Source organism: Palaemon carinicauda, chromosome 30 (assembly GCF_036898095.1).
Source record: "Palaemon carinicauda isolate YSFRI2023 chromosome 30, ASM3689809v2, whole genome shotgun sequence".
In the NCBI taxonomy this organism is placed as follows: Eukaryota; Metazoa; Arthropoda; class Malacostraca; order Decapoda; family Palaemonidae; genus Palaemon; species Palaemon carinicauda.
Window position 1 is genome coordinate 98,116,169 of NC_090754.1, and position 26,341 is coordinate 98,142,509.

Here is a 26,341-nt window from a genome sequence, read left to right on the forward strand (position 1 = left end):
AACGGGAGAGAGAGACGGCAGGTCCACACTCTGCTGAGCCAAAAGCAAAAGTAGTCACTCAACCGACAGGTGTGAGTGACTAGCTACCCCAACCCACTCCCGCTAACTAGCGGATTGGGTAATTATACCTCACTAAATTGTCTTGGCTGGTTTTCAGCATTGCTGAAAGTAATACCTTATAAATAGCAAAGGTTTGTATCTGTGTCGGAACAACTACTTAATTAAGCGTATTACAGTATTCACTAGAATTACACATTATTTTTATGAAACTCCCCCGATATCCATATTGCATCTTCTTGCAGCTGTGTTGACATCTACCCCAAAATAAAATTTTTCCATTCTCTTCCCCTGCAAAAAATTACACCCACTTGATTTTCCTTTTTACTCCTCGCTGGTGCTTAAATAAAACTTCCTTAGTTTGACATGCAATACAAATTGAATTTTGGCTTTGCAGTGCATTTTTAACTTGTATTTGATTCATACCTTTCCTGACTTTGTGTAATGTGAACATATACCAGGTGGTGGCCGCATTATTATGCTTATATTTATGGAGCAATGTTCTTCACTCATATTCCTTCTTTTTGAAACCATGGCAGCTGTTAGTTTGCTTTGTTTAGCAATTAGAATGTAAGGTAACTTTAAGTTTAGTAACACCTTTACCCTTTTGTACAGTTTGCATTTAGTTTAGAGTAGTCATGAGAAGACTGCATACATTAGGCTGACTTTTAAGTTTTGCATAGTGGTTCTATTTGCTTCTTGTGTTATCTTGGCTAATGACTGGGGTTGAAGCCTAGGTGATCGTGTCCAACCTTTTTTATACCTTTTTTTATGGCATGAATATTTGATAAATATTTTCAATACAACTTTTGGAAGCTATAGATTCATGTTTTTATATCCGGTGAGTCCGGCTCAATTGGAATTTTACATTGTGTATTTTTCTCAGCCTTTAGATACATTAACATAAGTTGTCTGAGTGAGTTTCTTGCTGTATATGGAAACTTATTTTTCTAGGTTATCAAAACATGTTAAATGAGGTAAATTCTTATTTTAGGTTTCAAGTCTTAGAAATGACTAGTTACATCAATCTTGCCTAGATATTGAATGAATTCTGTTCAGATATTCCATCTTATTGTGTTTTTTAAATAGAAGTAACTTGGCATGTATGCAAGATGGCATTTACTTTTAATTGAATTTCCTAAGTTATTTCATAATTAGATTGGCAACATTTTGTTCAAAGATAGTTTCACTGATCCCTGTACCAGGTCCAGTGTACCAAATCCCATATCACTCATGCTCTCTTAATGGAAGAATGCCTTGCTGAAGTCATTTGTCTTCAACACAGAATATCATTTCCATGTTGGAGTCTCACAATGGGTAAGAGGGCTCTTGACTTGAGAATAATTTTTTCATCAGTTTGACTCAAAATTTTTCTAATACTTTTTCTGTCTTATTACTACTTAAACCTCATTTATATTTTATCAACTGTCTCCCACCTTGCTGCAGAACCTCTCTTCCCCTTTTCACTGTCTAGATTTTTTGGATAGGATACCATTGCTGAGATTTTTTAACCAATTGTGGGAGCTGTTTAGACCCAACAAGTGTCAATATTCTCATATTAGTATGCAGTACTATTCATGAACAGAAATTTGTCCCTTCGGATTCCAGGGGTAAGCTGGTTTGCATACTTTTCTGTTTGCTTGCCGTTATGATTAAAGTGGGGATGACTGTGTGAAATGCTATCAGTCCCATTAAGCAGCTTTGGCTTATACTTGAGACACTCAAAATCATAGTGGTAACATCCCTTTGTGGTAGGATAGGAAGTGGACATTTGGGAGTCAGCTCTCACAGGTGTCATTGGCGGAGGAATTAACTTCAGGAAAGGCTAGTGGGGTCTCTTTAAGGATACCAGACAGTATAATTTTCTTTCCCTAAGACTTTTCTTTTTTCCATTTGTTTTGTTCATTTTATTATTCCCCCTCCCCAAAAATATAGTGAATAACATTGACAATGTTACCGCTACCCTTGGACCCCTAATGAGCCCCAGACACAGTTGACAACCTTTGCTAATTCAAATAAGGAAAATTTTGTTGATTACCTAAGAACTAAAAAGGACCACACTCCCAATATTGAGGAAGGTAATGCTAAATCAAGGATTTTGAAAGTCATTCATATTATTTACCATGATATACCAAATAATTGTCATTATGAGACATTTAAACCTTATGGTAAAAGGAGCAGAGCAAAAGTAGGATGAATTTTAAAGATGATGACAAATGGGAAGCATGGATCTGATTTAGTAACAAGGACGAAGCTTTTAAAGTAATCTGTAAAATTTCAAAAATAAAAACTGATGATAGTGAGATTACTGGAGCACTATGCAATGCAGCTCCTGGAAACCTGGACATGTATCACCCCAATGACTGGTATCAGAGTGAATCTGTTGACCCTAAAATGAGTTTAATATCAAAGAAAGCCTCAGCCACCAATGTAGATTATTTGAAAATCAAAGGAAGAAGAATATAATCACTTTACGTTTAGTAAGCTAATATAAAAGAACGTGTAGGCACTATAGAATGTGAAGACATTCATAGATTGGACGAGAAATCCATCTTAATTCATGCCAAATCTAAATTGCAGTTATTTATACTGAATAACATAAAAATAGAAAAAAAATCTAATGGTGGATATTAAACCAATTTTAAATTTTAGCTATGGAAGAGAGGCAATTTTCAACAGGGACCTTTATGAGTTTAACGAGTAGGAAATCTTGGATATGTGTCCTAAAGAAATATGGAAGCTTCATAAGATTCCCAGAACCGTTATGATAGTTTTTATTTTTGGAGACTATTATGTATTCTCTCATGTATAAATTGAAAGTTAAAGAAGACCGGTTTGCCTTTACAAATGAAACCTTCGCAGTGCTACAATTACTTCAAATTTGGACTTTCATCTAGGGTATGTAAAAAGGAAAAGATCTGTGACAATTGTTCCGATTCCGAACATAGACCATGCACTTCGGTTGCAAAGTGCACTAATTGTAGCCAGTATCACAAGCCAACATCAAATAGAAGACGCAACAGTTCAGAAGTCAGATGCAGAGTTTATCAGTGGAGGATATGCTAGGCGACTTCTGAACAAAACAAAAAGTTATGCCAAGGCCTTAAATTCTAAGGATGCTGGACATCCAGAAATATACACCACCTATAAAGGTAATGGGAAGCTTTCTCTTTCCAAATAACCTTTAAAGGCAAATACCATGCCTTATGATTTGGAATCAGTGCATCTCATCAAAGAGGCATTGTCCCCTTACTCTGAATCTTCCACAGCTGAGATGTACAACCCTAGGCTATCATCTTTTGCTAGAGGGTAATTAGAAGCACCTGTCACAAAGAAAGTACGTAATCCTAATAGTTATCTATCTTTTAATTGAAAAAGAGGAGACTGCCATCTCTCTCCCCTCCAATTAGAAATGTAAAAAACACTTGTTGCCCATAAGTATGATATTTTATCTGAAAGTAATGGTGATGCATTTTTAAGAAATTTTAATATCAAGATTAATGTTCGGGTCCACCAGCCCCTTCGGCAACTAAATAAGAAGGCTGCTAAGAAAAACGTTAAGCAAAGTTTAGCAAGACAGACTTACACAAAGAGAGTATCAGAGGTTCCCATTAATTCAAAGAACCCCGATAGAAAGGCTTCAACAAAGGAGTCTTCCAATAAGTAAACTATTATTTTCTCTTCAATCTTGTAGTGGAAATGTCAAAGGGTGAGGGGTAAATATAGTGCTGAAGCTCCTAATTCATGACCATTCACCTGTAGTTATATGTCTTCAAGAAACAATGCTAGATGTTTTTATGTTTCCTTTTTACACAAATTTAGAAAAATGACTACCATTTCTCTGGAGCAGCACCCCCACTAATTTTAGTGGGGGTGCAACCAGGTATTGTTTTTTTGACTAATTAAAGTTGAATTAAATGATTATTAAAAACTAAGAAGTACTCACTCTGTTGATAGTTTTCAGTCGTTTTTTCTTTTTTTTTTCTTTTTTTTTTAATAATGATAACAGAAAATAATATCACACATACTTGTAAAGGGACTGCTGTTGAGCTGACATACTGAAGATAGGCTGATAAGCCCCAATAGAAATCTGAATTGACACATCTTCAGGGGGATTAGGCTGACCCACAGTATTGCTAAGGGCAAAGAGTACCAAAGGAAACCAGATGAGTGCAATGACACCAAAAAGTGCACAGCCTCCCATGCCGTATTTGATGAGCTTGCGTTTCCCTTCGCCTCTTCCTTGGGGATATTCTGCTTCAGCTCGTCTTTCACACTTAAATAAAATTCAGGCATAAGTAAAAATACAGTGTAGTGTTAGTATACAGTACTGCACATGCAAGCACAATAATTAAAGCATAATAAGAGTAGTATATTCATGGATATTTTCTATTATCATAATAACTTCCTTGTAATGTTGCTTTTAAAAATACACTAATATGAGAAATTTGAAAGTAGTGTAATTTGTACTTTTTCTAACTAAAAAAACCCAAGTTCTTTACATAGGAGAAAGAAATTAGCATAAGCAAGAATGGCTATAAAAACTTTCAGCAAAATGTCCACAACTGAACCAGTTTTTATCGTGGGTAGAGGGGGAGCATTGGCCCCCTCCCGCCCTTGCTCACTCACAGCAACCCCACTTTAATTATAGATGGGACTTCCGGGGGTAGGTGTTTGCGGGTAATATTTGTGTAAAGAACTGAGGTTTGTATAGTTACTATAAATACAAATTACTTTCAAATTTGACATTTGTTCCAACACAAATACAAACCTTTGTTCTTTACATAGGAAACTCCCCCTATGGAGGGTGGAAGCCCTTCCCAACTGCCTGGAACTTTAATACCCAGGATTGTTGCATCTGAGCATGGAAATGTCTAAGACGAGGATTCCGACACATCGTTAACCAGTGGCATAAAAATGCCAGCTGATCAATGGCTTGTGCAAAGGTGGGAAGTGAGTGTAGAACACCAACGTGACAGTATCGAGGCAAAATATAAGCCATAGATTCCTGAATATACACACTGCAGTTTACCTAGATCCCATCTCCCCCTCGTAACGAGAATTGAGACATAACCATGCATGTCACCAGATATATTAGTTAAGCAGCTACATGGAGCTTATCTGGAGTTCAATTGAGATCTAATTGACAGGGAAGACAAATAATGTGCACTAAGATAGGGGAAGGTGAAGAAAAGAAAATTTGCCAGCCATTCTTTCCATTCATCCTGGATTAAACCATAACTTCAGTCCTCGACCAACTGTTAATAGTCCTGGGAGGGAACAGAAATAGCTACAACACTTGCTGAGCACCCACGACAGGTCCTAGAGAGAATTATTTAGGGATCTATGCATTTCGTTTTGTAGGTAGTGGGCTACGAAGGTGGGTCGGTGCATCCATACACCCACTTATAATACCTGCATCCCAGAAAGATTCTTTCTCAATGTCAGGGATGTGCTTATGCCCCTAACATCATGAGCTCCGAGTTGTGCCCTTCCTTGTTGGGAGTGATGGATTTATGGCTCGGTCAATTACCAGCTTAATCCATGAAGAGATCATGTTCTTTGTGATCTTCACCCTGCCCATACTGACAAACAGATGTTTTGTATGAGACCGAGCTCCGCTTGTGAATTGAGATAGCACCTTAGCGCTCTGCACAGGACATAAAAGCAGCTGATCAGGATCATTGGTTACTTTCTAAAGACTTGAAATCCAAAAGAATGTAAATTTGGGGTTTAAAATCATAGGATTTTGAGTCTTCATAAAGAACTCATGGACAAAGTTGAATGAAACCTGCCCCAATCCCCTTGAAAGGGAGATGTCATAGGAAAGACCATGCAGCTCATAGACTCTCAGCTGAGGCCAGGGTGAGCAAAAAGACCGTCATAAGAGTCAAGAATTGGTCAGAGGCTCAACTTTGTGATTTGCATGGGCTCCTTTAAGGGAACGCAGGACTTCCGTGATGTTTTGGAGGTGGTCTATCTTCTGATTGGGAGAAAGCTTGCTGAAAGCTCCAGCTCTTTATGAGCATGGACAACTCTGCTATAGAGGAAATATCAACTCCTTTCAGTCTGAATACCTGATTCAAGGCTGAGCGATAGTCTTTTATGGCCTACACTAAGCAGAGTTTTTCTTCCCACAGTTAAAGTAAAAATTTGGCGATTAGAGGGATATTGGCTCTGACAAAAGATTGCCCACTTTGCCTGATATTGAGGATGATGACTTCCTAAGGTATCCAGGCATCTGTTTTGCCAGTGGATGTGAAAATCCTCTCTGAGTGAGGAGATACTGGATAACCAACAGGCGTGAAGTCATAGGGATGTGAGTGCTTTGTGGTAGATCTCAATGTGCAGTTAACGCAACAGATTGGGAAAAGGAGGTTGCTCCCTCCGAGACTCCGCCAACAGCAGTAGAAGATCCAGGTATATTTTGACTGCGGCCATAGTGGAGCTATCAGTCACAGATAGGTTGGTTGTAGATCTGACTGTGATGAGGACTTTCCTAAAGAGGCAGAATGGGGGGAAACGCATAGACGTCCCGGTTGTCCCATGGATGTTGAAAGGCATCTTGGAATTCCGCCTGTTGGTCCAGTACTGGCAAGCAGTGCATCAGATGTTTCCAGTTTATGGACGAAGCAAACAGATCTATGGTTGGCAAATCCAACAGAGTCATTACTTTGTTTGCTATACGAGGCCTCGAAGACCACTTGGATCCAACTATCGGTGAGTCTTCCAGCTCACATTGTCTGCCAAAATGTGTTTTGTCTGATATAAACTGGGCTGACAGTGATCACAGTGCCCTTTGTCCAAGGCAAGATTTCTACAACTAGTTGGCAAATTTGCCATGAAATAGTACCTCATTGTTTATTTAAGTACGCCAGTACGGTTGTGTTGTCGTTCATCAACAATGTTAAAGAGCAAGGTACATTGCTCTCAACTCCAGGAAGTTTATATGGCAAAGCCGATCTGACTCGGACAACAGTCCATAGGCCTTGCGATGTAGCAGGCGAGCCCCCCCCCCCTCCCTCCCTTCTTTTGATGCATCTGTGAAGAGCATCAAATCCAGGGGAGGAGAAAGGTCTATGCCTCTGAAAAGGATGGAGTCGAGACTCCACCAACTCGTGTGTCTCTTTTGCTCTGTCCCCACTACAATACGCATTCCAGGAGGGTCCCTGTCCTGAGACCAAAAGCTCTTCAGTTGCTATTGAAATGAACGCATGCAAAGACGATTGTTTGACACTAGGCTCGTTAATGAGGCCAGGTACCCTAACAGTCACTGCCACTGGTGGGCTGGCAACAAGTATTTCTGGAGGGAATTTTGTGACATTTCTTTGAATCTTGTGGTTCTGTCCTGTGAAGGGAAGACTTTGGTTTGAATGGTTTTTTAATCTCTTTCCCAGGTATGCCTTGTCATGATTTGGCTCTAAGTTCAACTTCTCCCTGTTTACCATGATCCCCTGATCAAGGCAAAACAGGAAAAGGGTCTCCACTGAGATTGCCTGGATCAGCTGGTTGTCTAGATAACGAAGGAGATGAATGCCATTGACATGAACCCAGGCTGAAACTAAAGTGAATACTATTGTGAACACTTGCGGAGCTATTGACAGGCCGAAGCACACCATCCTGAATTGGTATACCTTGTTGTGCAATATGAATCAGAGGTACTTCCTTGAGGAAGGATGGACCGGGATTTTGAAGTACTGTACGCCTCCTTCAGGTCCACTGACATCATAAAGTCTTTTGGTCTTATGGCCTGTCTGACCATGGCTGCGGTCGAACTCATTCAGAGCCTAGAGGTCGATGACCGGTCTCCAGCCTTCAGATGCTTTTTCTACAAGAGAGAGTTGACTAAAAGTCTGGGGACCTGTCGAGAATCTCTTGGAGAGTGCCCTTCTCTAACATGGTCTGGACTTCTGCCCGAAGGGCTTTGTCCTTGGGTGATCCTGTCGCGAAGGACAACAATCTCATTGGGGGACGAATCAGGGGAGGAGGAGAGCTGGTGAATGGGATAACTTAACCTGATCAGAGGACATTTACTGTCCATGGTTCAACCTCGTGGCATTGTCACCCGAGTCTCGGGCATCTCCCTCTGGTAGTACTGTGGGAAGGAAGCCATCTCCAGTGGGGACGTCAACCACATCCGCCAGGTCTCCCCCCATTGTCCTCCGGCTCTCTTGCCCTGAAATGGCAACCTTTGGGATTACCTTTAGTACTGAAGAAGCCTTAGGGCCGGCAGGTGCCGACAAGGAAGGCCGAGATGTAACGGCCCTGTGAAGGAGGGAGTCTTGACTTGCCTTCCTCTACTTCTCACTGCCTCGACGTCCTTGAGAGGAAATAAGGATGCTGATCTTTCTAGGGAGTTACAGAGAAAATTTATCTCCCTCCTCGGCACCTGTCTGTGGAACTAGGAGACGACGAAATATCATCCCTTCAAGACCAAATTGGCCTACTAATTAGCTGCATTATAGGTTAAGAGCCCCATTGCCCTTGTCCCAGTAAGAACGATACTCTTAAAAACCTTGACCGTCTCAGGGTCAGCCAAGTTTTTATGTTAGCCAAAATCTTCACTGTCCCATTGTCCATCCAAGAGGAGGCCTGAAGTTAGCTTTTGCTAATCTTCTCCTTGGTCAAGGCATCAGTGGGTGTGAAAACCACTGATTGGGCTCCTAAATTATATGCATTCAAGCCCTGGGCTAGAGCTGAAACTGCTGTATTTAGTGGCAATGAAGAAGGGTCGTCATTAAGGATGTAATACTTCCTCTGCCTCACAAGTAGAGGGGGAAATAGTTTCATAGAATGGCCAGCCCTAAGGAAGCCCTTTCTCACAGAGCTTACAAGTGACCCAGCTGCGAGTTCGGACCATGGTAGCTCTAACCGTGGTGTATTAGCCCTAAGAGCCTGGCATAGGATGTCTATAGCTGCATCTCTCCCCTTAGGAGGGAGTAGGGAATCTCGCTAAGGCCGTTAACCTGTCTCATGTAAGCCAGAACTCGCAAGTAGGTAGACTCTGACTCCCCTTCCTGTGTCAGGAACCTTCAGGCTGGCTAGAGCTTGTAGATTGTCTACAGAATTGCCAGATTCATCAACTTTCTCCATCTCAAAACCAGGACCTGGTCAAGTTTGAGATGGGTCATCATAATTGGGTATAGCCACTGGGGAACGAGGCCTAGGAGGGTCGACTCCTGCCTTATGAGATGTGAGAGAGGCTGCAGTGCATTGAACCTGCTTCTGGAGACTAGGGTCTTTCAAAAGCTTGTAAGCCCAATTTATAGGAAGCGTGTTCAAGCCTGTAGGAGTCAGTAAACGAGACCTCCCTCAGAGATCTCAATCCCCTGTGGGTCCAGCGAAAGAAGGTGTCCCAGAGAGGTGCAGTGTCCTGCCTCTTCTTGCATGGTCCCTGAAAGCAGGCATGCTATCGAAGTCTGCTTTAAAGATCTCCCGCAACAACAGCAACTCCCTAGAGACCGCTGTAGGCTTGCGAGTGGGCTGCAAAGCCTGAACAGGAGCACACGACTGTATTGGGCATGCTACAGCTGCGCTTTATTGGATGGCGCATGCCTCAGAGGTGCGCGACTGGATAGCGGGTGCTAAATGTATGACATACGCTACCTCCTTTGTAGAGACAAACTCTACAGATCTTAAGTGAGCCCGATATAAAAGGGGGAAGAGCGCATAGCATTAGCGAGTGGCTGTAATGCATGCTATTCCTGAGCAGATAAAGATTGCTTTAGGGGTTCAGAGTGCAAGCAAGGCACTGGTGATTACACGTGGTGTGCAGTGCTCTCAACCCAGACAGGTGAGCGCATCTGGGTGAGCCTCACGAGACAGCAGTTGAGCTCTGGGTGAAACACCTGTCTGTCAGATGATCACTGGTAGAATCCGACGCATGTTCCGAGGAGCTTAGCTTTGTAGGGCTAGAGTGTGCAGATGACAAGTCATGCTGGCTCTACTGAGTTACCTGAGGAGATGACCTCCCAGGTGGGGATAACCTCTCGTGTTTGCGTGGACATCGGAAGGTCTCCAAAGGGTTGATGTGCTCAGAAGGAAGAGGATGGGCAAGCCTATCTTCGGAGTGAGCTTACCCTGAAGGGTGAGCATGCTGGGGGGGAACACTTGCCTTAGTGATAATTGGGAAGAACAATCAAGGTTATCCTTGTGGTGAGCAAATCCACCCCGAAGGATAAGTGCACTAGGGGAACACTTGCCTGAGTGCTACCCCTGGGAGGACGAGCAAGCTTATTCTTGCTGGCTTCCCTGAAGGGTGAGCACACTGGGGCAACGTTCCCCAGTGCTACCCTACAGATACTACGATGCAAGAGGATCTGCTGCAGAGGGCGAAGGTCTTGGGGGGGGGGGGCAAGAGACCGAGTAGAAGGGACTCCCTTCTGTTGGCTTTTGAGGTAGAAGTGCTGAAGCCTGAAGCCAACCCCAGCAGAAACAGAAGGAATGTCCTACTGTGCCCCACGTAACAACATCTCAAATAACCTATCGTTCGATGGGGAACCAGAATTTTCCAAGGACAGCCACTGGACATGTAGAGAGTCACATGATGCAAACTCGCCAGGGGAGGAAGGTTCTGCAGCCTCCCTAAGGGAGACAAGAGGAACCTTCTGACCTTAGGGGTAAACGGCTATCACTCTTACTCGATCGCCCTCCAGCGAGGCCAAACGAGAAGCAAAGGGGAGGGTACTAGAGAAGGAGGAAGTCCTCTTGATTTCTTTGACTTCGAGGAAGACTCCCAAGATGAAGAATTCCTTTTGGACTTCTTCCACCTCCTCTCATTGCACCACTCCCATAAACAGGATGACCACTCCTGACATTCATAGCATACAGATATGAGATGCCTTCGTGTAGGAATGTCCTCTGCATGAAGAGCAAAGCCAGCGAGGATCTGTTCCACCACTGCCCTATAGGTACCGTAAGACACCCACATGTTAGCAACCTCACAAGGTTAACCACTTATGCCTAAAAGAGAAAACAAAAAATTAACTAGTCTTTATAAGGAAAGCCATTTACAGAAGCATGAAAGAGAAAGTTCACTCTCAACCATGACTAGAATTAAGTGGGGTTGATTTGAGTGAGCCGGAGGGCGGGTTGGTACTTCCCCGCTACCTACTTGTAACAACTGGTTTGGTTGGTGGCACATCGTTAAAAGTTTTTATAGCCATGTTCCACCTTATATCAATTTACATCTCCTATGTAAAGAACGAGGGTTTGTATTAAAAAAATAATTAGCATTTTCAAAATATGAACTGAAAGCTACCCACTCCCCAAAAATAGTACATATATATAAATGCAAAATCAGTGCACTTTATCTCAATGAAAGTAAGTATTTTAGTGTAACTCACCTTGAGCTGGAAAATATGTGAAAATACATCTTCCATCTTGACCCAGTCACTGAGGTTCATACTGGTATCCGTCCAAATCCAGTCCATTAAAGTACGGAGTTCAAAGAGAAACGGGACATTCATAAACCTGGAAATAATTTAAAGGACTGGAGTATGAATTGTTTAGTATTAATGATTTGTCATGAAAAATAAATGAAGAATGAAGCTAAGTAATGTTTGAGCTCATTTGATAATACGGATCTGTGACTGAAAAAACCGGTACAACTGTAATAATATTGTTGTTAATAACTAGTATAATTCATTTGATATTGTGGACCTGTGACTGAAAAAACTTAAACAACTGTAATAACGTTAATAACTTATAAATCAATCTATGAGTAAAACTGAACTGAATATTATCAATAAAAAACTACAGTATTACATTTTCAATGAGATTTACACAAACTTATAACTAATACCTACATTCGGAAGGCAAATAGGTTGAGGTAGTTGTACTGTTTGCAGAGGAAATTCCCAAGAATTCTCGTAGGATAACCACATCGTATTTGGTAGGCAGACAGGAGCAAATTAAGACACTTGACCATGTACCAAATCTGAGGGGGCCGCTTGGCGTTAAATTCCCTAATGAAAGAAACGAGTACATCACAGCAGGCTCAAGATCTAAGTTATTAACTTCTCAGGAAATATACAGTATCTAAGGTAACATGAAAAAATAATTATTTCTTACACATTAGATCTTGTGTAATTTGTAATATTTCATCACAATATCTAAAATACCTTTCTGTTACAGCTGGTAATATGAAGAACATCCAAATATGTATACAAAAGGTTAGTGCAACCTGAAAAGACATAAAGGTTAAAAAATAAGTGCATGACACCTAGGATGCATATGATGTTAAACTATTCTAACCTTTAAATATACATTAATCTACCATATATTTAACATCTATTGATGAACTTTGAATGTCTTTTTTATGATGATGATGATGGACTGCTATTAAATCATTTTAAAAACTAGTGTACCTGTATGTTTTTCTTGTGCAGGGAAAGCATAGACCATCTCTCACCATTCAAGGAAGTACCTTTAATATAATTTCTGTAGTTTAATACAGTATTTATTACCCTTAACTAACTTCAAATTTACATGATCAGACAGAATGAAAACTTAAATTAAGAAAATCCTAAAGCCAAGCCAATTATACTATAATAACTCATAGCTAGATTAAGAATCCTTGCCCAGCTGGGAGATAAAAGGTGTATGAAGTCAGTAACAGAAAATTAATTAGAAGAAGGACTGGAAAACAATGGGATGAGCAATATAAAACCTATTTGGCCTTTAAAGTAACTGAGACCTTACTGATATCCGGGTATGCACATACCTGAAAAACGAGCTTGCCGAGTATAAATTTCCTGAGAAACAATGCCCTGTCAATGATGATGAGACCAAACTGAAGGATGAGCATAACCAGAAAAGGTATTGGAACACGATTCTCTTCCAAATAAGCACTAACTCCACCATCTCCTTGTTGTGTCTGAAATAAAAAAAAAGAAAATTAATAAAATTCAAATTAACTTTAATTACAAAATTAATAATCAGTCAGAAGAATTTTTCCTAATGCGATATAATAAAAACCACATACAATCCTTATTAAAACACTGTAACTTGCCAAGATTAAAAAGTTACATTTCCAGACTTGAGAAAGGACTTGTTTGTAAATGAGAGGTGTGAATTACAGCCATATAAGTGAAAGAAAACGGATTTTGAGCGAAGCAAAAAATCTATTTTTGGGTGAGATAACCATGTCGTCCTGATGGAAGGTTCCTAATAGTAGCTTCCAAGGGATATATGAATTACAGTGATATTCCCAGAGAATTTACCTTTAGGTCTCCAGAATTCTAACTCCTGGCGCGAATATCCTTAACATTCTCTTAAGGATATCGCATAAATCAGGGGACGTATATCTTGATACGACACATAGCAATCTTCATCCCGAATAGCGTTTCCGCTTTGAGGGGGAAGAGTGGCAATTTTGGAAGGGGAGCCGTTATCAAGGTTACCCTATTCCCATACTACTATTGAGTATCAAGATGGTGCCATATTCAAGATGGCATTCATTCCTTGTAGCATTGAGTATGGGGCTACTGATATAGTAGTTTCGGGAGGGATTCTACAAAGGCCTTTTCTATAGAAAAGGAGGGTGGGTCCATCAGAACAACATGGCTATCTCACCCAAAAATAGATTTTTTGCTTCGCTCAAAATCCATTTTCTGGGCTCAACCTGTGCCGGCCAGTGAAATGCTCCTTAAGCACCATTTCTAAGGTAAATAACTGCTATAATATTACCAGAAAAAAAAATGCATAGGAATGCTAGGTTGAACTAGCTCGCTCACCTATTGGTGTCGATATAAACTGGGGCGTAATATAATCAGAGGTCTCGCACCATTTAGACATTTCCTCTTCAGAATCCCTCAATTGTGAGGTGCCGTTCAACAACTCCTGCCGCACAGACCAGTACTACTAACTCTACCCACGCTTGCCCATCACTCCTTCATAGCACCCAAATACGCGTACATCTTTGTTGTGTTTAACTTGGGGTTTTTTGGTAATTTCTCCCTTTCTACGCATCGATGTCGGAATCCCTAGTTACTTCATCAAAGTTAAGTACTATATCCATGAGTTTTAAGCGTGAATGGGCAGTGTAGCCTTTGTTTTATTAATTCAGAGTGATTTATTCTAACCGTTCGTGGTTCCCCGGCTTGCTGCCCCTTCTCGCTAGTTCGTTCGTTATTTTATTTCGTCATTGTTATTCGTTCGAACTTTTTGGAGATTTTTACCTTTACACTAATTATATGCTTACAACTTTAGCGTATCATTATTATTATAAGCTACGGTATCAGTGTTACGTATCAGTTAAGGCTTTCAGTTATGTTGGCATGCCTGCCTTCGTGCATGTTAGTGGATAGCGTTCCCTCGGGGAACTGTTTTGCTGTTTTATTCTTAGGAGCATTTCACTGACTTATTTACGTTCCACATAGTTTTATGTTTTGGTTCGAGTGGGACTCTCGCTTAGGCCTTTTATTTTGTGTTACTGTTCGGTATCTACCCGTTTCAGTAGTAAGGTTGGTATCCCTGTTTTCCATCTTCCGAGATGACGTCATGCTTCCTTCCTTGCCGCTCGCTTACGTCCCTCTCTCGCCATATTAATTTTGCATGCCTAGCCTTTTACGTGATTACGCTTTTATTCATTATTTATTATTAAGTATATATAGCAGTTACATATTGATTATTATTGTCACACTCCGTTATGATCATATTTTTGGGATTTTACCATGTTTGTGGAGGGGATCTCCAGTTGGTAGCCCTGTCTACCACCACCTGTTCACGTGATTCCCCTGTACCCCTCCACCCCTCCCAGAGCGCACCTCTCCTCTTGTTCGATGGTTGATGGTTATGACAATACGGGCCAAGTATGCTTATTCCTCAGTCTTCCCTCAACATTCCGACATATTGAGGATCGAGATTATCTCACGGGATACTACATAGTCTCATTCATCCCGGGCGGTTCTCGTCTTCACCCTCCCGTCGTCTCGATTGGCCATCAGTCGGGGGAGGGGGAGGGCCGGAACCGCCGGGGACTATATCACGTGCCCTATCCATGTGATTGGGCAGTATACCTAATGCCTTCTCGGTATGGCTTTTGATTTTAGCTTAAATGGAATTAAGAATGAGACCTTATCTATATTTTAGGAGTGTCCCCATCATACGGTACCTCCTGCCATTATCGTTCGTAGTAGGACCTATTATTAACCTACAATTATAGCATTCTACACGAATCATTACCTTCGTCCTGGTTTGTCCGGTAGTCTCGTTGGTGGATCCCTTGGCTCCTCCAGCATTCTCCCACCGTTACCCTCCCGTCATCAGACATTGTGGCCTCCGGGCTTACAATTCTGCCGGATCTGATGACACTGACAGAGATTATGATTCTCTTCCTATGGGAGCCCTATACTCTCACGGACGTTAATGTATAAGATCATAATAACCGGAGTTCTTTATTATATGAAGTTTACTTTAAGTTTACTTTAGGTATTTCTTTTCCCGGTCCCCGGGACTGTTATTTAATTCTATTCAATCCCTTATTTATACATCCTTTTCTCATCCCCGGCTCTTCCGGGTTCCTCTTGGAATAGTCTAAGGTTCTCTGCATGTTTAATCTAAGACTATGCATTTTGCTTTAATTTCAAGGTCCGGACCATCCGGGGTCCCTTCTAGAGATCTTAATTAAGTGTTCCTAGACTATTCCTTTTACAGGTGGTACGCTGTCAGATGACAGCCTGCGCGGCCGTCCTTCAACAGCCCTGCGGACATGAGGTCTGTAGATCTCACGCCAACTGCGGGGTCCAAATGGATGACCTTATAGTTTGGCACCCCGACAACTGCCTTGTCTGTTACGACCTTGTCACCACCCTCTCTTCGGAATCAGTGAGTCCTCTATAGGTCGTTTTTCTACTTGCATTCATCTTGCTTTATATAATGAACCTTTGGTTATCATTTCTCTTGAGCTCCGTCTCCCGGGTTTGCTAACTATATCCCTGCTCTTTCAGAGTTCTCAAGCAGCTAAGACCACAGCAAGAACCACCTTGAAAGTTTGGGTAGGCGGCTTCGCCCGTAACGTCAAGGCCAAGAAGCCTTACATTCTTTCTGAAGAAAACTGCAACCCGATTTATCCCAACACGAAATCTTCTGCAGCAGCCCCTATTATTGCCGACATTACAGCAACCCTTGGCCTTGCTCTTGATCAGGATACTGACCTCGGTGACGACCCCGACCCCATTGAGGACAATGTTGCAGCTCTAAATTTGGACTTGGAACCTATGGTTCTGGACGAACCGGAGCCAGGTAAGGAGGTAGGTGAGGCAGGTGGGTCCGGCGCTAAGATCCCTCTTCTTGCCCTTCTTTTTCTACGTCATCTAATACTTCTTCCTTTCTAGGTTTTGATGCGAACCGTGAATCTATCCCAAGATCACACCCGGTTCCTCCTAAGGTTAAGTCTCAGAAGAGACCCTTAGTTAGGACTCGCAAGAATCCTAAACTACCCAAAACAATCAAGTCAAAAAAGGCTTCCCTCCCCGGAGCCCCAAGTGGCTCAGCTAGCACCTCCTCTACTTCTCAGGACCCGGGAGTGCAGCCAACTACCTCAGTTGCCCCGGCAAACTTCGACCCGGTGGCTCTCACTAATATGATGACTCAGATTAGCACGATGCTATCTGCCGTTACCAACAGACTGGACACTTTAGAATGAGGACTGCCTCAACAACAGCAGTTCCTCATCCCGGACGCCTCAAAACTCCCGCCTTTCACTAAAAATAACCCATGGAAAATGGCGCTCCACTCCCCTTTCACTGACGGGATGTTGGCTATTGAAGGCTTCGGAACCCGGCCCATCGAAGACTTTGAGTTCTTCCCTCCCGGCCTTCAATTCCCCTTCCCCGGCTTCGCCCGGCTGACAGAAGAAGCTCTTGTCCGGCTAGATAAGGTCCCTAAGGAGACCGTTATCTTCCCAAAAGAACAGGCTCAGTCTGCTTGGGTTAGAACCCTGAACGAGTGGGGTTGCACGAACACCATGCTAACTCCCCACAAGAGCACTTACACTATGTTTCTTTTGGACGAGCAAACCCCTACTCCTTGCGTCACCAAAATGGTGGACTTAGCTCTTCAGGCAGTGGCCGAAGACATACCTTTGCCCCAGCTTCGGGAGACAGACCCTACATCTCTTCTGCTCCCATCAGATAACGAATGTTGGCTTAACATCCAGTCAACCTTTACCTCTGGCAAATTATCCGCTGATTGTGCGTCAATGCAATTTAGCGAACGTCTTCCAAGACTTCCCGAAACCTTAATTCGACTCGAGTTCGAGTCCCGGTCTAGATTTGGCAGGAGCCTAAACATCTTGACAATGTCAGAGATGCTTTCCCTCAACTTTGAGGAGGAACACGTCTTTAAGGTCTTGACAAAGGCCACCTTACAATCTTTGTTATCGGATTGCTATGACTTCTTGGTAGCCAAGAGACGTTGCCGTAGGCATGTTTTGTCAGAGGCTACTATCCGCCATGAGCCAAATAAGCTCATTAAAGCCTCCACTTGGGGTCCGGACCTGTTCCCGGAGGACATGGTCAATTCGGTGTTGAGCGAAGCTGCCAGGGTTAACCAGAGCCTCAAGGTCCGTTGGGGTCTCACTCCAAAACGGAAATTCGAACAGTCGAACGTTCAATCCCGGGGCGGGAAAAGGCTACGTCCTTATAGTTCTGCACAGTTCCGCCAGCAGAATAGCAGTTCTCCCCAGTTTCGCCAACCTCTCCAGGTAGTCCAGCCGATCCCGGTTGCTCAGACTATCCAACCCTCCACCTCCAAACCTCAGCCCCAAGAGGAATATGTTCTCGTCCCTAAAAGCCAGATGGCTTCAAGTACGTTCACCTAACCGGCTTACAACCCTACCTATGAGTTCCGGGGTGCCTCTCAAGGATACCAGCGAGGCAGGGGCCTTGGATCAAGAGGTTCCTTTCAGAACAGAGGCAAGGGGAGATATTTCTCCCGTGGAAAGGGATCACGCGGAGGCCGTGGTGGAAAATCCTCCAACTACTGAGAATCTTCAGGTAGGAGGGAGACTTTATGCGTTCAGGGGTCTCTGGAGGTTCAGTCCTTGGGCCTTCAGCATAATTTCCAAGGGCCTGGGGTGGAGTTGGATAAAAGGGCCTCCTCCACTGACCAAATTCCATCAACTCCCGACACCGGATCTGACTCTGTTTACCCAAGATCTATTGCAGAAGAAGGCAATCAAAGAAACAAAGCATCTGAAGTTTCAAGGTCGCTTATTCAGCGTCCCGAAGAAAGACTCAGACAACCGAAGAGTCATCCTAGATCTTTCCCGGCTAAACTTGTTCATTCAATGCGACAAGTTTCACATGCTTACCGTCTCGCAGGTACGGACCTTACTTCCCCGTGGGGCCGTCACCACCTCCATCGATCTTACCGATGCTTACTATCACGTTCCAATAGCGAGACATTTCTGCCCATTCCTAGGATTCAGACTAGGCAACAAGGCTTACAAGTTCAAAGTGATGCCTTTCGGGCTCAATATCGCGCCCAGAATCTTCACGAAACTGGCGGAATCAGTCATTCAAGAACTTCGAACCCAAGGGGTCCAAGTCGTCGCATATCTGGACGACTGGCTAATCTGGTCAGACAACGTCAAGGATTGTCTCAGAGCGACAAACAAAGTGATTCAGTATCTTCAGTCTCTGGGATTCCAAATCAATTTAAAAAAGTCCCGCCTAACTCCGGAAACCAAGTTTCGGTGGCTGGGATTACAGTGGGACCTACGCTCTCACACCCTATGTCTTCCCAGATCCAAGAGAATAGAGATTGCGAAGAATACCAAACGCTTTCTCAGGGAAAAGATAACATCCAGAAGGAATCAAGAAAAGATCCTAGGATCCCTACAATTCGCTTCAGTGCCAGACCTTCTACTGAAAGCGAAACTGAAGGACATAAACCGGGTTTGGCGCTCCAGAGCGAACAACAAATTTCGAGACAAGAAGACCCGTCTTCCTCCCATTCTTCGGAAGAGGCTTCTCCCATGGACAACCACCAAGAGCCTATCGAAATCAGTTCCGATACAGTACCCTCCTCCAAAGATAGTCATCCACACGGATGCCTTCCTATCAGGTTGGGGAGGTTATTCCCAACAAAGGAAGGTTCAGGGCCTTTGGTCCACAATGTTCCAACAGTTCCATATAAATGTCCTAGAAGTCATGGCGGTCTTACTAACTTTAAAACGTCTTTCCCCGGCCAAGAAGCAACACCTGAGACTAGTTCTCGACAACGAAGTCATAGTCCGTTGCCTAAACAGAGGAGGCTCCAAGCCAAGCACCATCAACCATGTGATGGTAGCGATCTTTTCCCTAGCAGCCTCAAACCAATGGCACCTATCAGCTGTCCATCTGGCTGGAGTTCGGAACGTTGTGGCAGACGCACTCTCAAGGACGACCCCGTTGGAGTCAGAATGGTCACTAGATCAAAAATCGTTTCGGTGGATCCTCTCCCAGGTCCCGGACCTCCAGGTAGATCTCTTCGCGACGGAGTCCAACCACAAACTAAAATGTTATGTGGCCCCCAACCTGGACCCGCGGGCTTACGCCACAGATGCCATGTCTCAGAACTGGAACACCTGGGAAAGGATTTATCTTTTCCCACCGGTGAACCTATTGATGAAGGTGCTGGACAAACTTCGAACCTTCAAAGGTCAAGTAGCCCTGGTGGCCCCCAATTGGCCCAAGAGCAATTGGTTTCCTCTTTTACTGGAGCTGAGCCTCCGCCCTCGCCGGATTCCCAACCCGACTTTGACTCAAATAGTACAAACGTGCACTGTGTTCGCTTCCTCAAACATTCAGAACGCCCTAACTTTATGGACTTCATGAAGTTTGCGGCCCAAAAAGGGCCTAACATAGATCCGCAGAATACTTTATTCTTAGAATCAGATAAGAGAGACTCCACTCTTCGTCAATATGACTCCGCAGTCAAAAAACTAGCAAAGTTTTTGAACGATTCTAATGTTGTCTTTATGACATTAAGCCTAACGGTTACCTTTTTCAGAACCTTGTTTGAGTCAGGTTTGGCAGCTAACACTATTACTACCATCAAGTCTGCCTTGAAGAAAACTTTCCTGGTCAGGTTTAATATAGATCTAACAGACTCATTGCTAGCTTCAATTCCAAGAGCCTGTGCCAGACTGAAACCATCCATTCGTCCTAGCTCGATTTCCTGGTTTTTCAATGATGCTCTTAAACTGGCGTCAGAAATCATCAACGACTCATGTGAGTATATACCTCTGCTCAGAAAAACACTATTTCTTATGAGTTTAGCATCCGGCGCTAGAATTTCGGAATTAGCTGCCTTGTCAAGAGATCCAGGCCACATTGAGTTCCTTCCATCAGGAGAAGTTCTCCTCTCCCCAGACAAAGTCTTCTTGGCCAAAAATGAAGACCCTCAGAACAGATGGTCCTCCTGGAAAATTATCCCGCTCCCTCAGGATCCTTCCCTGTGTCCTGTTACCACTCTAAAGTCCTTTCTATCGAGGACTTCCTATAAGACCTCAGGGCCCTTGTTTGTTAGAGAGCAGGGAGGGACTATAACTTTAAAAGGGATCAGGCAACAGATTTTGTATTTTATCAAACAGGCTAATCCTGAGTCTTTCCCCCACGTCCATGACATACGGGCGGTAGCAACCTCAATAAATTTTTTCCATCACATGAACTTTGCCGATCTTACTAAATATACCGGATGGAAATCCCCGTCAGTGTTCAGACAGCACTATCTTAAACATCTAGAGGCCCTTAAACTCGCTACCGTAGCCGCAGGGAGCGTGGTATCCCCCAAACAAATTAATTCCTAATTAATTCCTAAATTTACTATGTCTTGCCATCTTCTTCCTCTTACCTGCCTCACTTACAGTTCCTACCTGAGTTCAGTTTGTTATGTCACACCCAAGGGTGTCCCCATGTCTTAGGATATTGTTTATCTCTATTACTAATTATCATATTTACATTTTGTCCTGCGAACTGTATTCCTTTTATATCCAGTTTTATATAGTATTATCTAAGATGTTCTGTCCTCTGATCATAATTTTGATTATCAAGTTTATCTTTACATTTTGCCATCCCTTCCTAGGATATTATACCTTGTCAGTTTTTTATGTTATGAGAAGACTATCGTCTACTACTACAACTCTTGATTAAACTACTGTTATGTTATTTTGATTTTAATTCGTTCCCTCATATATACTGAAGTTTGGGTTCGTTTCTCTTATACTATTTCACTGGCCGGCACAGGTTGAGCCCAGAAAAGGGATTTTGGCGGAGGAAAAATCTATTTCTGGGCGAGAGACCTGTGCCGCCCAGTGAACCCACCCTAGTTGTCCCTCCCTGATCAGACCCCAAACTTGGGGTGCTATGGGGAGTGTTGGGCAAGCGTGGGTAGAGTTAGTAGTACTGGTCTGTGCGGCAGGAGTTGTTGAACGGCACCTCACTATTGAGGGATTCTGAAGAGGAAATGTCTAAATGGTGCGAGACCTCTGATTATATTACGCCCCAGTTTATATCGACACCAATAGGTGAGGGAGCTAGTTCAACCTAGCATTCCTATGCATTTTTTTCTCTGGTAATATTATACCAGTTATTTACCTTAGAAATGGTGCTTAAGGAGCATTTTACTGGGCGGCACAGGTCTCTCGCCCAGAAATAGATTTTTCCTCCGTCAAAATCCCTTTTTTGGGCTCAAGCCATGTCGTCCTGATGGAAATTTACCAGAGAATTACTACAAAGTACTGTATCTGTGGATTTTCATCGGTGCCTTAACCTTGGGACAATTTTTCTATGGTCATTTGGACCATTGAGACAAATGACGTTACCGTTATCCGTCATTACCACTAATCATAGACAATGTTAGGGCTTCCTGCCCCTTACAGGGAAGTCATACTAGACAGTATAAAAGGGGCCTCAAGGTTAGCATATATTGTATGAACAAACATAAGTATCCACCAGATATACAAACGGTCTCACGGTTTGTATATATTGTCGGAACAATATCAGTGTCAACTATATCCATTGTTTGAAAGCATACAATGATATGAGGTTTAATTAAATAAGTAAGTCAAAGAACTCTGGCATCTTTAATGTGCAAATTGCAGGGCGAGAGAGGACGCAATTACATTCTAATAGACATTTATTTCTAATAAATGACTAAATGAAATAACGAGTCAAATGAATGTAACATGTTAAAGGAATTCTACGTGCAACGTATACAGAAAAGGGATTTTGACGAAGGAAAAATCTATTTCTGGGGAGAGACCTGTGACGGCCGGTGAAAAAGTCCTTCTTTCTACTTTTTCTGATATAAATCTTCCAAATATACCAGAGAAAATTAAAAGCATGGGATGCAGAGGTTACTACCCTCGCGCGAGCACTTCGTGAGTGTCGTGTATACATCAGGGGCGTGTGAAAACCACTATTCACAGGCTGTCTTCCATTTAGATAACTCCTCCATCAAAGGGAAGGGCCGTAACAAAGACCCCAGAAACCACACTTGGGCCACGCCACGTCACCCACACGAACGCCTTCTAGGTCATCCTTCTGTTTTGGACTTGCCCGCATAGTTGATAAGTTTTTGTATGGTGATTTTCGGAAATGATTGTCGTTAAGTCAACATGACTGACGTTGGTACTTCACCTTTACCAATGTTAACCCTTTTACCCCCAAAGGACGTACTGGTACGTTTCACAAAAGCCATCCCTTTACCCCCATGGACGTACCGGTACGTCCGTGCAGAAAAATGCTATAAAAATTTATTTTTTCATATTTTTTTTTATTTTTTAAGAAAATTCAGGCATTTTCCAAGAGAATGAGACCAACCTGACCTCTCTATGACAAAAATTAAGGCTGTTAGAGCAATTTAAAGAAAATATGCTGCAAAATGTGCTGGGGAAAAAATAACCCCTCGGGGATTAAGGGTTGGAAATTTCCAAAGAGCCTGGGGGTAAAAGGGTTAAGTACCATAGTTTGTTTTGACAGTTTATTTCAGTACTGGGCATTTGTTCCTTTTCCAGTATTGTGGATATTAGTTTTGGAAGCGGTTGGCCTGCCTCGGTGTCGGCAGCCATTTTGGGTGTTGTTCGCTTCGGTAGATTTTCAAGTTAATTTTGCCCATCTGGTACTCTGTCATCTAGATTATATCACTAACATTTTTTGACCAATTTTATTATCATTATTTATTATTGGTTTTTACTATGGTATTTATTTGCTAGCAAGTCCAATTTAGACCTACGAAGAATAGCGATTTAGTCTTGTTATTGTTATGATCACACCTCAAGAAGGTGCTCGATTTAGACTATATCTTTATGTTTATTTGTTACGTTGTCGTTATTCTTCGTTCTTGGTTACAATTACTAAGAAAAAAGGAATCAAATTTATTATTTTTCTTATTCTATTGTGTGGTGTTAGTTGTTATTATGTAACCTTGAGAGCGTGAGCAGTGTGTGCTTGCTTTCTGTTTCTACAGATATGAGTTACCCCTTCTCTCATTTTCTTTATTAAGCTCGAGTAAGAGTGGTGGATTTCCCATTTTCCGTTTTTATACGGTCACGAGTTATTCTTGCCTCCTCTTATTCTCCGAGTTGATGTTAATACGTTTAATGATATTACGTTTAATGATATTACGTTTAATGATATTCACGTTTTATTGTTGTGGTTACTGTTAATAGAGCTAGCACTATTAATAGGTTACGTTAGTGTATGAGTCATTATTTGGGGTCGCTTTATGCCAACACCCTTAGCTCCGCCTTGAGTTATACTCCGCTATAATGGATACTCATTAGGTGTGAACTAGTCAGATATTTGGAGAGCAACGGTCAAATCCGGTACTCAGACTCCGGCTGAGGCCTTTTGCACACGAACCTTTGTCATGATTGATCACAATTACATTATTACGGTCCCTTTTTTCATCGAATCTCCGGCTTCACTGGAGATAACACAGACATTCAGTATTGGAGAATGTTATCGTACCGCTGAGGATCACGATTTCACAATGACGGACCTTTGTCACTGGTTCTCCGGTACAAACAGAGATCAATCAGACGATCAGAACCGGAGTTAACATTTTGATCAATCAGACGATCAGAACCGGAGTTAACATTTTGATCAATCAGACGATCAGAACCGGAGTTAACATTTTGATCAATCAGACGATCAGAACCGGAGTTAACATTTTGATCAATCAGACGATCAGAACCAGAGTATGAACCCTTTTTCATGAATAATCACAATATCGTTATTCCGGTCCTTTTCATCGAATCTCCGGCTTAACCGGATATCGTACAGGCGTTCAGCATTGAGGTTAATATCAATTTCCTCTGGTGTTCACGTTTTCACTAAGACGGACCTTTGTTACCGTATCTCTGGTAGCAACTGAGATCACTCAGACCACGGGTGGCCATTCTTTTGTTTTAGCTGTAAAGTAAAGGATTTAACATGAATACAAAGTAAACTGTACTTACTTTAATGACACTTTGAATTTGCGTTGGTAATACTCATTAGCTATTCTTGAAAGTCCTAATGAAAATATATGAACATAATTATGCCTATATTTATGCATATATTTAATTCTAACTATGTATAAATATCCATACAACATCGTGTTCAAATAGAAATAAATTAATTATGCCTATATTTATGCATATATTCAATTCTAACTATGTATAAATATGGATAAATATCCATACAGCATCGTGTTCAAATAGAAATAGATTTCCACTCAGTACTTGGAACCGAACGTTGGCCCCTTCTAGTGAGGGGCCAGGTCGAGACCAACCATGCCATGAGAGGCTATCTACTGTTCCTTGAGACTCTGGTCAGTGAACAGATGAATCAATAGAATACTAATATCCAGTAACCACATAACATGTAACTATAAACCTCATCGGTAAAATAATGTTAGCCCCGGTTCTGAACATCTGAGTCAGGGGTGGCCAACCTATGGCGCATGCGCCAACAGTGTCGCATTTCATGAATACAAGTGTCGCACAATACCCCAAAGATAGTAAATTAAATGACTTTTCTTTACAATTGCTTTTTATGAGTTATACGGCTGATCCCAGCCTGTGAATAGGATCACTAACCAAAGTTTCAAGGAACATCCAGACTTATGTCCCCTTTCTTTTACAGAAGGTCCGCCTACATGGTATGGTTCCCGGAGTCATGCGCGTTCTGCTACGAGATGTCCTCGCTACTCCGGACCCATGATGTAAGTTGGTTCTAATATGTTTCCTTTTGGTATCCTTTGGCGATGATTTGATCCAGATTAATGTATGCAATGCTTATTGAGGAGAACGGTCTTCTCCTTCATCACTAATCCCCTCACTTCTTTCAGGATGATGATGAATCTCTCCGGCCTGCAAGAGAGGCTCTCCGCCCTTGGGTATCAAGGTTTGGAAGGAATGCTCCATCTAGAGGTCCCTATCTCCTCGGAGTGTCCTCTCTAAGGTTGGACGTCGACCCCATGGACGGGCAGGTAGGTGGGGATGAGTATTGAGCCTTCAGCTTTGCAATTACCTTCGTCACTGACCTAGGACCCTTAAAGGATCCTGATGTTCATGTTACCTTGCAGAAGACCGTGACTGCTAAAAGCAACACATTCTAGGGAAAGCCAAGGGGCTATGACGGAGCTCAAAGATATGGTGGTGAGTCGGATCCGTTCAGGAACTCGGATGACTCCCCCTACAGCCCCAGGCGTATCGAAGTAACCTCCTTCGATAAAAACAACGCATAGATATTTACCTTACATGTTCCATATATAGATGGTACCATAACTCTGGATGGCATAGATGTCCTCCCTCTGGGGGACCTAGAATTTACTCTCAGGTACTAGAATTCCCATTCAACGGATTCGTTCGATTGAAAGAGCATGCCTTGGTTAGGTTAGACAGGGTACCGAAGGTAACGGTATTATTTCCTAAAGGGCAGGCCCGATCTGTCTGGACCAGGATGTTGTCGGTCTGGGGGGTACGATAATTCCAAGCTCACCCCACACAATGGGGAATACGACATATCTACAGCCTTTCTCATTGTTGCCTTGTCTATTATGGATAAATGGACAGGTCTTACTATTCAAACTGACAAAGAAGGTTTGGCCATACCGGCTTTTAAAGAGCCGGACCCCACCTCGGGGAGACCCTAGCCTCGATTTATCCCACTGAGGCTTTGTTTCGGATATTCAGGAAGAACCAATCTCTGCCCTTCCAATTCGACCTACACGTTTGGTGGTCTGATCGGGTTAGTTGTGGGAAATACGTTCTGTCTGAGGACTCTATCGGACAGGAATCGATAGTCGG

General features: G+C 42.6%; 1 protein-coding gene across 2 annotated transcripts in view; it reads right to left on the reverse strand.

Annotated features, from left to right (window-relative positions):
• LOC137623360 (piezo-type mechanosensitive ion channel component 1-like) overlaps positions 1-26,341 on the reverse strand; it is a 178,092-nt gene that overhangs the window by 63,007 nt on the left and 88,744 nt on the right. For both annotated transcript variants that reach the window (XM_068354192.1, XM_068354191.1), the window contains 5 exons: positions 12,782-12,934; positions 12,180-12,241; positions 11,865-12,023; positions 11,403-11,529; positions 4,086-4,333 (listed from right to left, as the gene is read on the reverse strand). In XM_068354192.1, the coding sequence (XP_068210293.1) occupies positions 4,086-4,333; positions 11,403-11,529; positions 11,865-12,023; positions 12,180-12,241; positions 12,782-12,934 (749 nt within the window). The remainder of the gene's footprint in view (positions 1-4,085; positions 4,334-11,402; positions 11,530-11,864; positions 12,024-12,179; positions 12,242-12,781; positions 12,935-26,341) is intronic.